General features: G+C 41.1%; 1 protein-coding gene across 1 annotated transcript; it reads left to right on the top strand.

Moving 5' to 3' along the window:
* The first annotated feature begins 2,792 nt into the window (after positions 1–2,792).
* Positions 2,793–10,029, top strand: LOC102784117 (potassium voltage-gated channel subfamily A member 2). The gene is made up of 2 exons (XM_006782822.2): positions 2,793–3,583; positions 4,535–10,029. The coding sequence occupies exon 2, from the start codon at positions 4,672–4,674 to the stop codon at positions 6,166–6,168; it is 1,497 nt and encodes a 498-aa protein (XP_006782885.1). The 5' UTR covers positions 2,793–3,583; positions 4,535–4,671; the 3' UTR covers positions 6,169–10,029.
* Positions 10,030–12,363: the final 2,334 nt, after the last annotated feature.

Below are 12,363 nucleotides of genomic sequence, written 5' to 3'. Positions count from 1 at the left end.
AGAAACATAACTCATGCAGTATACATGCTTTGTTACGTTACAAACATCTACAGGTAATCTACAAGCCTTTAAGTTTTGAGAAATGAGCTTGTATAGTGGCCGTATGTGCATATTTCTGAGATGGTATCTGGCTAAGAGTGGTGGTGAGTATACCGCAGTGGGCCAGTGTCCTTGTCTCTCTCCTGTTGTCTGGCTCTTTTCCAGCATCTGCCCTCTTCCTGCTGGGCCTCAATCTGACGAGCATGACTCTCTCCTTCCCTCCCTTTTTCTTCTCCTCCCTCTCTTTACAGAGTCCTCCATCCTCCCTATCCTCCCTTTCTCCATTTCTACCTGACATGTACTGTTAGCTCCAGGGGACACTAAGGACAAAAGGGGCTATATTGCTTTATAGCCATGTACCATAGCCACTTATTTATTGTGTCCACATTCCTGGTCCCATATTTGTATGTGTAACCTGCCTCTTTTGCAGGGCAACTCAGTTCCTGAGCAGCAATGCTGAAATGACTCATCTCCCAGAGGGTCAAATAAATTGAGTCTCACTGAAGATGCACTGGAAAAATGTCTTTAGCAGCAAAATTGTTGGACAGCTCTATAGCCCGAGGAGGGAAAAGAATCAGTAGAATATTCACAAAATATATAGGATAAGATTTAGTGCAAGGTTCTTGTTCTAGGAGTCTTGTTGATGATTTTGCATGACAGAATTTGTTAATGAGGAATTACACAGGAGAGTGTTGCATCATCATATCTGGAAGCAGAAAATCTGTATTAATGCAGCAGAAAATCCAAACATGAATGCGATATGCAGCCTCCTGTTTTCTATCTTATCACATTATGTTGGTTATTATGGAGCTTGTAATAGGCAGGGCAGGGTTTTGAAGAGATCCATGGTGGACCCTATGTTCCTGTGTGTGTCTGTGTGTGTGCTGGAAACCTGTGGCTGCTGCAATGCAGTATGAAGGAGTAAGGCGGCATCACAGACCTCCAGCATCAATAAAAAAGACCACTGCACTCTAGGGACTTTACCAGCTAAATGACAGTACCAATTGCTACACTGTAAGCTCACTTTTGTGTCACCTGGAAACACTAAATATAGCTAATCCTCCAGTGATTTTCCAGTATTTCTGAAGCTACCTACCTTTCTAAAAAAAAAACATTAAAAGGCTAAATTTTTTTTAAAGAATGGGATTTGTGCAATATATGGTTTATTTTTAAAATAAAGTATGAAAACGACAGCTCTGAATTTAATTAGAATTCAGAAATCACAAATCTCACACACACCCCACTCATTGTCTTTACAGTCACTTAGAAATCAGCAAAGGCTTCACCAGGTTTATTTTCTCTTCTGCATGTCAGTGAGCCAAAAAAAACATCTGATGGAGATGCTGGAAATCAATACCTCTTGGTAACAAATTCATTCTTGACACCCTCGCCTGCCAACTTATACAGCCAGCCAGCCATTTGAACATCCCCATATGATTAAGGCACACAGAGCATTTAGAGTGTAGACAACCTTCTCTTTTTAATTTAAGAAAAACACCTAATAGTAAGAAAATGAGTTTCAAAGACAGCATTTGCAGTCTTTCTAACGGGCCCCCAGCTCATAAATAATGACCATGCTGTCATAAGTAACCTGGGAAAGCCATTATGAGATACAGAGAGGTATCAGCTTGTGTGGCAGCAGGAAGGCATGCAGACAGACAGCAGGGAAGAGGTTGGGAGCCATGATGGTCTCGGGGTCTGGCAGGACAAGCCTTGGCAGAGTCAGGTCTCACACAAATCATCCTGCTGTCTGCCCCACTGCCTGTTTCTCCTGAATCACCTCCCTCCCTTGCTCGTCCAAGGGAATCCCACTGACCTTTGGCTTCTGAGGAGGTCACTTCTGGCCATGGCGCTTTCATTCCCAGCTCCAGTATTGATTCCCAGCTCAGGTATCAATAGTGATGAAAGGATAGAGTTTGTTCTTTATTCTGAATATAGCAAGGGGCAATGATGGAGGATTTGCTCTATTTTAGTCCCTCTGTTCTATCTATTATTCATGAATTGTGTTGCCAGGAAAGACTGCGAGTGTAACTGCCATGAACAGGCATTTAAAAAGAAGTAAAGCTGTTATTACTTCCACTATACTAATAACGCACAAGAGAACAAAGATTATCAAAAAAGCTTCTCCCACAAGCATTTATGTTGTTTCTGCAATAACAGTCATGCATGAACATGCTCATATATTTCTGTAGCCACAGGTTGATATATCATCACACTAATGTTATTGCTTTTTATCAAATGCCTGAAAACATCTCGAAGATAAATTAAATATGCAGAAATGAATATTTTTTTACTCTTAATTTTGGCATTGCAATTTGAGAAGATCGCATCTTTTAACCATCAGCAGTGCTTCTGAATAGTGGTAGAGCTGTGTACCCCTTTAAATTGCCCATACTGCAGATAAGGTGAGCGCTAAGCTATAGTGCAGATGGGGAGCGCGTTTTTCCGCCCTTGCCTTTCTCCATCACCAGCCCGTCTCTTGGTATGCATAGCAATGCCTGACTGCAGGTTTGACTAAGCTTTATATACCAGTCCTGCGGCCGAAGCTGACAACAGAAAGTTTTTTTTTTCTTCATGTAAAAATCTCTCGCCTCCCACCGTGCTGACACCATGCAGGGACCATAAAGGCCACTTTACATGTGTGTTTATGTGTGTGCGTGGGTCTCCTGCTCAGTGAAATTGCATAATCTTCTAGCCCACTACGTAGGGCGGTTCTTTCACGCATGTCGTTTCAAGTCAGTGTCTGAGGAGGCTGCTCTGCTCACCATGTAGGCTATTAGGAGATTCTCAGAACTGTCTCTGCGTTAGATACTGGGATGCACTGCCTGAGCATATCTGCATCTCAGTCTGGAATCTGGTGGAGATGCTAATTTATGCCTAAATTATAAATAAAAATGTAAATTGACTGTCTGACGCATGCATAGATCAACTCTTCTGAGCAACCGAATTATTTTCACACGCCTTCAAATTATTAAATCGTGGTAATAAGATTATATTTTTAAGCTCCCTTCCTCCCCCGCGCCTCGCCTTGTCCCCCCCTTTGCAGATGTTGCCTTTCTGAGCACCTTATGGGGACTATTTACCTTTGAGGCTGTCTGCAGCCATCAGCTCGTCACACAGTCATACATGCGTGGAGGAGAACAGTGGTGGAAGATTTTTTTCTGCTGATCCCAGCACCTTTGGTTATTAAGGGAAGCACCAGCACCTCCTTGATCGGTTCCCTCCTCCCTTTTTTTTCTCTTCCTTTCTTTTTTCTTTTTCTTTTTTTTTTGCCAATCGCCATCCCACGACAGCGTACCCGGAGGAAAGGAGTCGGGGAGGGGAAAGCGAGGACACACCCGCACATACTGTACCCAGTGTACACGGCAAGGATGCCGCAGACAACATGAGGTGAATATCATCGACTGTCCCAAATTGGAAATTCATTTTATACCTGCACTGGAATCAGATCGCCCGGTGAGCGCAGCTGGTTATTCACTTGCCTAATACCAGCGTCCAGCAGGAGCATCAAATCACATCCAGATGGGAAAAAAGATGTCTGCACGTATGTATGAAATTAAAGCAGCTTTACCTATCATTTCCATTTCCATTAAATGTGAACATGAGTCGTAGCATTTTGGAGTTGGCGGAATGATTTGCGCTGCAGCAGAAGAATGTAAACCTGTAGTTATGTATTTGCTGTGTGTGTCATAAGCGTTATTATTTTATTTTATAAAACTGTGCTCCTACTTTGTGAGTGGAGATGATGCAGAGGAGAGATACAGTTTTTCTCTTGGAACCTTTTTTCCTTCTATGGATAAATTATTTATACATGTTTTTGAATATTTCAGTAACAGGCACCATTTCAAGACTAAAATGCTCCATCAAAACTAGACTGAAGTCATGTCTATGTTGCAGCTGTGTATTGCATTTGTTTGGCACAACAGTGAATCTTAAGCATGTCACATACATTGGTGTTTAGACTGCAGTGGTTTTCGATGATATTCTAGACAGGAAGCTGTCTGTATGAATTTGGTGTCTGCTGCATTGCCATATTCATGCTTGGCTTCACTAAAAAAGGTATTCCCATTCATTTCAACACATATTGTTCATTGCAGCAGATCAGTGTCCTAATTTCTGAGCTCCTGTAAGTGTTATTTGCCCCTTAGCCCCTGCATTTACCTGCATTGAAGTAATTTATATGCAAGGCGGGTTGCTTATTTACATATTAATTTTCCAAAGTCAAGAGCAGGAGTGACAGCCTCAAGTTTCCACTTGTTCATTTTAGCTCTGACAGTTTTCTCATGACAGTCTAACTTTACATAATTTCATATCAGATCTTATGACAGTTTTTAGAGGGTGGCTTCATTTTCATCTATTTTGAGTTGTTTGATCTTCAGGCTTACGCAAACTCCTTACATCTCTGCACTAAACGTAAGAAGTATTGAGTGCTGAATCATGTCTCAGGTTTACCTGACCTTGCTGTCTGTCTTTGCTTTCTCTGTTCCATATGCAGTCAGATCCTAGGTGACATCCTGTGGCCGTCAGGTCTTTACAGTGTTGAGCCCCCTCCCTCTCCTGGCCTCCGCCTGCAGTTCTTCAGGCTGCAGGACCCAGACTCACTGAAAAGTGCAGGCCTCCTCCCCCCGCAGAATGACTGTCGCCACAGCCGACCCCTCTGACGAGGCGGCGGCGCACCCGGGTCACCCGCAGGACTACGACCCAGAGGCTGACCATGAGTGTTGTGAGAGGGTGGTCATCAACATCTCAGGGCTGCGCTTTGAGACACAACTTAAAACGCTCTCCCAATTTCCAGAGACTCTGCTGGGGGACCCCAAAAAGAGGATGCGGTACTTTGACCCACTAAGGAACGAATACTTTTTCGACAGAAATCGACCCAGCTTTGATGCCATATTGTATTATTACCAATCAGGAGGCCGACTAAGAAGGCCAGTCAATGTCACTGTAGATATTTTCTCAGAGGAGATTCGCTTTTATGAGCTGGGTGAGGAGGCAATTGAGATGTTCAGAGAAGACGAGGGTTTTATCAAGGAGGAGGAGCGGCCTCTTCCTGACAACGAGTTTCAGAGACAAGTATGGCTACTGTTTGAGTACCCAGAGAGCTCAGGTCCTGCAAGGATTATTGCCATAATCTCTGTCATGGTCATCCTCATATCTATAGTCAGCTTCTGCTTGGAGACACTGCCCATTTTCCGTAATGATGAAGAGGAAATGCATAAGTCTCAAGCACAAGTCTTTTCGCCTGAGACCAACACCACAATCATCAGCTACACAGCCACTTACTTCACTGACCCCTTCTTTATCCTAGAGACTCTTTGCATTATATGGTTCTCCTTTGAGTTTCTAGTGCGCTTCTTTGCCTGCCCCAGCAAAGCAGGATTTTTTGGTAATATAATGAACATTATTGATATTGTTGCCATCATCCCTTACTTCATCACTCTTGGCACAGAGCTAGCAGACAGACCAGAGGATGGTCAAGCAGGTCAGCAAGCCATGTCTTTAGCCATTCTCAGGGTCATCCGCTTGGTGCGAGTCTTCAGAATATTTAAGCTCTCTCGTCACTCTAAGGGGCTTCAGATTTTGGGTCAGACCCTGAAAGCCAGCATGAGAGAGCTTGGCCTCCTCATTTTTTTCCTCTTCATAGGAGTCATCCTATTCTCAAGCGCTGTCTACTTTGCTGAAGCAGATGAGCCAGAGTCACAGTTTGAAAGCATCCCAGATGCGTTTTGGTGGGCTGTGGTCTCGATGACAACAGTCGGCTACGGTGATATGGTCCCAACTACGATTGGTGGCAAGATTGTGGGCTCCCTCTGTGCCATTGCAGGTGTGCTGACCATTGCCTTGCCCGTGCCTGTCATTGTGTCAAATTTTAACTACTTCTATCACCGTGAGACTGAAGGTGAAGAACAGGCGCAGTATCTGCAGGTCAACGTGACCAAAGCTGATTCAGCGGAGGAGCTGAAAAAGAGTCGGAGTGGCTCCACCATCAGTAAATCGGACTACATGGAGATCCAGGAGGCTGTGAACAACAGCAACGAGGACTTTCAGGAGGAGAACCTAAAGACAGCCAACTGCACGCTGGCCAACACAAACTATGTAAACATCACCAAAATGCTTACAGATGTGTAGTCATCTTATATTTTCCTCCCTGTCACAGTGGGAAATGTGGAGCTGAGCATCTGGGTGGGACAGGCATACATCCTCCCATCTTATGTGTGCTGAAAATATCAAGGCAATAGAATTCATGCTGTTGATGATTGACTGAAAAATATTGCAAATACCATTCACTCCTACGCCCATCCTGTCTTCACTCGTCACAGCTTGTCCTTAAAACTCCTTATTAATGAGTGGAAATTGAAAATTTAGCATTTCTGCATGGAGTTGGCTTTTTTCTGTGTGACTGTTTTGAAAAGTAAATGATAAGACCTACAAATTTCCCGCTCACAGTAGTAGTGCACACAAAAAGAAAGTGGAGAAAACACAGTGAGAAAAGAATCGCTTTCAAAATGAAAAAAAAAAAAAAAAAAAAGTCACACAAGTCCCGCTTAAGTCCCCTGTCCCTTGATCCCTCATTTCCCAAGGCACACTGCTCTGCCATGCGCTTCTGAAGAGCCCTACTTGTGCGCTACATATGCTGCTTCCTGGAGCCAGTGAAACAAAACTACGCTACACTATTTAGAGATAAAAAGGACGTGCGAGCATAAAGCAAGCCCAGTCCAGCGCTGGCACGGCCTGTGGGTGACTTGTGACGAGGTTGGTGGTTAAGTACACCACATAATTTCAAGGATGAATGACGGCCATCAGCACTAAGCTCATGGTTTGACACCTTTGTTCCCAGTAGACATCAGTATCTGATGAATGACTGAGAATGGCCTTGAATTTTCACTGCTTTGGTCTTACATGTACTGTACGTATTGCAATGCAAGCTTTCTCCCTCCATTCACCCAAACTGGTCTTATTGCAGAGCTTTGAGGACAACTTGAATGTTTCTTCTTGTTTTGTTTGTTTTCCACAGTTTCACACATAAAGTACTTATTCATATATAGATAGGTAGACTAACTGTGACTTATCTGATAGCCAGTAGGTAGGTGCTGTTATTAGTAAACGTAGTCAGTAGATAATTGCATGACATTTTTAGCTGACTGAGAAATTTCCACTTGTTTCTCGACTGCCACTTGCTTCATCACACCACTGTATATTTGTTCGCACACTGCCTTCTGTACAAATCCACACTTTTAAAAGGATGCCTGCAGGTAGCTGTTACAAGAACCTAAAACTCTATGTCGGAGGATTTCTTAAGAAATAATCATAAAGCCAAAATCCTACATGTAACAGGATATGGTATCCTTGTCAATATTAACATTCCACGTAGAAGTCATTACCAATTAACTTTTGCCAGGTCGCTGTAAACTGAGCTACGAGCTGTGATTTTGAGCGTTAACTCACGCCCTAGTTTTGGACATGTATCGCAGTTGCAGATGTGATAGACTTGCAGTGGTGTTTTTTCTCACAGGTTTGTCACATGATCACGTCCTCACGATCAAAATACTAACTTTTAAGGACTAGTGTATAGAAAAATGCTTCCCCCAAACTGCCTTGTATCTGGGTTTACGCTACTCTCCTAGTGTTGCATGACCTCAGAAACATTCCTAGCATGTGTTTAAGCTCAAAGAAGAAGCCTCTAAGACAAAAAGAGTATAATTATTACAATAGACATATTTATTTCTTATGTATAAAACAGTAAATGTATACAGACAAAACACACACATATATATAATGCTCATATACTATATGAGAATTTAAAAAAACCTAAAATATCAAACTTTTAAGAGAAAGCAAGAGTCTTTCCACAATGTGCAGATCATTGCCATGTTTTTTTTTTTTTTTTAAATGATAATTATGAACACTGTTGTTCACCTGTGTCGGAGCCTGTCTGGAGTGCCAAAGACACACTTCCACTAGCCATTTTCTTTGCTGGTGAGTTCTCAGCAAACCTGATACACGTCCTGGATTTAGACACTAGACGTTTGCTTCACTTTATACAAAACTGCCTTTTGTGAAGTAGTTGTTGAAAGGCGCCGTGCGGTACTGAACTGTGTCATCCCTAACCAGAATCTTTTCTCAGAAAGCCTTTATTGACATTAAATTGGCCAGAATCTAAATAGAGTCTGGCTGTCCGCTGAAAATACTCTAATGCCAGAAGCACAATCTGTCTTTAAAAGTTACCATCAAATGTGAATTAGGTTCTGATTCTTGTTTCCAGGTAAGATTTTCCACTGTTTGCTCAACACTGCCAAGGTAACAGTCAAAGGCAGTAACATCAATATGGGAAGTGATAATTAGCAGTAGTGTAGCAGATACTGTCTAACCTAAGGGTCCTCGGACTTCATATCCGAGTCTCTTGCCTTTCTACATCTTTTCACAGATGTCTTCTGTAATTAGAAAGGTGATGGATTAGGAGGAGGTCTGTAGCAAGAACTGTCTTGATGAATTCTGTCATGTCAGGATGTACATCTTTATTCTAAGGGTTTCATTCTGCTCACTGCAGTTTCAAACTGCAGGAGCAAAGTGATTTAACAACATCGCTGCCAATATGTGCTCGTCCAACTGCCTGACCCGAGGCTTCTGACATCCTCTCTTTGTCCAAATCTATTTTTCTGTATCTTCAAAACATTTTTAGGGGATTTTAGTAAGTAAACTGCATGTGTTGCTTTTTTAAGAGTAGCTTGAAGGTGGACTGAGATCCTGAAAAGGTCATAACTCAAAGTAGGACCGGGAAAAAAAAGCAGCTGATTAGCAACATTCTCAAGATCATATGGTAGAGGTGGTGGTGTGAAAAGCATACATGCTATCTCTTAAAAAGCGCAAAGAAAGAAAGAATTAACCTCTTTGGAGCTCCACGATTTAACCAAGAGCTTATTGATCAATAGTTGAGTATTGATTTGGGTGTTTGAGCTGTGTGCATGTGTGTGTGTGAGTGTGTCTCTGAGTCTGAGAGGGAGAGAGAAGGAGAACTGCTGAATGTCAGTGTATTAGCCTGGTTGTACAGCTGCATTTATGCAACAGCCATTTGCATATCTTTGTATGTGGGGAAAAGAGAAAACACTCACAGTCTGACCAAAAAATATGTCTATGCATGCCAATGCGTCAAATCCTATTGTCATTTTTTTTGCTTTTACCATTTTGTTGGACAGAAATTTAACATAAATGTTACACGCTAGCATTTAACTATTTGTTTGACAGTAGGCATGCTATTGTACCTCAGCCAACTTCACTGTAGCAACTCATTTACTGGAGTTCACAATGTTGTAGTTGTATATCAGCAATTATTTCTGCTTAAAGCACAAAGACAAGTAGAATCATGCTCATCTGTAAACCTACAGATTTAATCTGCACAATGTTTTTTTTTTTTAAATTTCAGTCTAAACAAAGTCAATTATACATGAAGTTGTGTTGTTTTATGGGGAGCACCACAGCCTCTAAGAATTTCATCTCTCACCTGCTGAGGGACCCACCAGCAAATCCACTCCATGAGAAGGGTGCCCAACAGTGAATACACTGAGAAATCTATGCAGAGATTGGTTATTAGCTGGTAGTCTGGGGGGGAAAGAAGGTTCAGTACATTTTTTTCTGTTTTATCGGGCATAAATTCCATGTCGATCCCAAGAGCTGACAAAGCCTTTGAAAGAAACCTCAAAGCAAAAATGAAACACTTTTGCAATATTCTGCTGCTGTATGTCAAACACTCACATGTTAGCTGAATGTGAATATGAGCTCTCTGATCTTTGGGGTTTGTTTGAACCGCGATGTCAGCTCTGTGTGACAAGGCTCATACATACAGGAAACAATACAGTCGATATGCAATCTTAATGCATGTGTGTGTTTAAGACTTTTTTTTTTTTTCTTTTGACCCCAGAGCCTGATAGTGTGGCATCCACTGAAATTTGTACAGTTGTTCACCTCACCCCCCCCCCCCCCCCCCTTCCCTCGTCCTCCCCATTTCATAGAGGCCTGAAAACATCCATCAATGTTGATACAGTGGATAATGGATTTTCTTTCTATGAAATGAACTATGACAGAATAATGTAAATAGTAACCAATGGATGATGGAGTAAAAACCATGTACTATATACTGTATGTGAAGTCTGAATTTAAAACATAGTATTATCTGCACTTTACAACAAAAAGGACAATCTATGGACAAGAAAAACATGCAGAATTTAAAAAAAAGGCATATAATCCTTCCAAATGATCATAACCATGACAAAGTAATATCAATAATGAAGCCAATAATAACTCATTTGAAATTGTGTTGTGTGTGTTTATTGTGTGTCATTTCTGCCCCTTTTTGGTCATAAAATCATGTGTTTTATTGACTTTGGCATGAACACAGTACAAGCAGAGGTGTTTTTTTAATTGTTTATCCACCCTTTTTCCCACATGTCACAATGTTCACAAGGTATTTAGTCTGAAAATGATTTGAGGTGCTAATTTTAGCTGAAGAGCATCTGTGCTGATACAAAATGCTGTAAATCGATCAAAGGCTTCTTTGTTGTTATTCTTAGGACAGCCGGCATCTTTGTAGCCACGGGCAGTGTAGAGGACATTTGCAGACGCCTCCTGGTATCTTCAGTTTCTGCCTCCCTTTAAGTGCATGGAATATGCTCCCTGCAGTTTAAAAGAGAGAGCAGGGTGTTCTATTAATAGCTTTTTGTTGGTGGAAGAGATAGGAGAAGGAGGAGAATGTGAGCAGAGACACAGAAAGGTGAAGAGAAAGAAAGATTTTTAAAGAAATCCAATCATTCAGTGAACTTTCTGTGGATCTCTGGTCTTGACATCCAAATGTAAAAATCCATACTAGGAAAAAAATGCACTAATAAAAACAGCTTGTTTTGTATGTAGTTAAATAAAGGTTTTTTTATTTATTTATTTGAGTTTTTCTTCGTTTAGATCCATAAAATGTGCCGTTGAAAATTCCTATATATCTATGAAGTACTCTTTTATTCTTGAGTTCTTATGATATCTTGTGTTATCTTCTCACCAGACACATCTACACCTGAGTGGTTTTGCAAGCTGCTGCCTTGTGCTCTTCTATCTTTAGTCCACTTGTGCTTTAACTACACCAATGCATTGTGAACAGGAGCACTTGGGGCCTTGGTGCTGTAGCTACAGCTCTGCTTTAGTCATTAGTCTTGCTTTGATCCAGCGATGCAGTGCAGCTCTCTGCAGCCTCTTTGCTGAAACCGGGGCAAACAGCGACAGGCAGATGGGACAGAGCAGCCTGAGCAAGGACACAGGCAGCAGAAACAAAGCCCTGCTGCAGGTTGCTGCCACTGCCACAGAACTGTTGTGAGGGAGCAACGAGTGAGACTGTGTGTTGTTTGTCAGGGATGGTAGCATACCCACAGGAGCATGGATGAGTAGTCATACAGGCTTGCACTGTGCTTACCAGCTTGTAATTAGGAGACGAGTGCTGTGGGACTTGGAGCTAATCCAACAGGGCTGCCCAGCATCAGACCACACCCTGTTATTATAAGGTGTTAAGCTTTATTCTAATTAAATCCAGTCCTGGAAATAGTGTTTTGAAATTGTTAAATTTAGCTGTTTAGAACAGTGTACAAGTCACAGGCTTATTTTATTTCATTTTATTATATTTTAGCATTTTAAAAAAAATGAAGGTTTTTTTGCATTGAGTTTTAGTTGTAAAACCATTTAGCGATGGAAGAAATGATTACTGCCCTCTAGGGTGGCATTGCTGAAACTACACAAAGTCTGTAATTGTAATCAATTTGTTAAAAACACCTTGTGGAAGAAGTATTGAGATTCTTAATTGAGCCTGAGATTGAATTCCAAAGATTTAAAAGTTAAATATTAATTTAGCAGATGAATAGTGAGTGAGTAAATGAGTGATGTAAAATATGATTCTGTCATATTAGAAAATTTTAAGCCTCTGAAAATGGCAGCTCTGTTTAATCTAATTCCTTAACAGTTAAAGCAATGTTTTTGTAAAACTCCTTGAATTAAAGCCAAAAGCCATTCTTACAAGCACTTTTCTTTTCATTTTAATATTTTATTCCTTCTTTATATAAAACTCACTGTGGTGGTGTGCAAAAATGGTGTCTTTGTTCAAAAACATGTGGACCTAACTGTATACATTGTACAAAGTTAACTCTATGTAATATATATACAAAGAAGAATTTAATGCAAGAATGCATTAAATTCTATGCTATATTTTTAAACTCAAAATGCATAAATAGCCTGACATTTATAAATGGATGATTAAGTCTTAAAAAATGTTCCAGCGAGCAGGGAGGATACTTGCTT

Source organism: Neolamprologus brichardi, chromosome 5 (assembly GCF_056152115.1).
Source record: "Neolamprologus brichardi isolate AB-2024 chromosome 5, ASM5615211v1, whole genome shotgun sequence".
Classification (NCBI taxonomy): domain Eukaryota; kingdom Metazoa; phylum Chordata; class Actinopteri; order Cichliformes; family Cichlidae; genus Neolamprologus; species Neolamprologus brichardi.
The sequence above is the reverse complement of the archived record's forward strand: the minus strand, read 5'-3'. Positions and strand labels throughout refer to the sequence as shown.

Coding starts and splice junctions, on each gene's coding strand:
- LOC102784117 (XM_006782822.2), top strand. CDS start 4,672: ATGACTGTCGCCACAGCCGACCCCTCTGACGAGGCGGCGGCGCACCCG.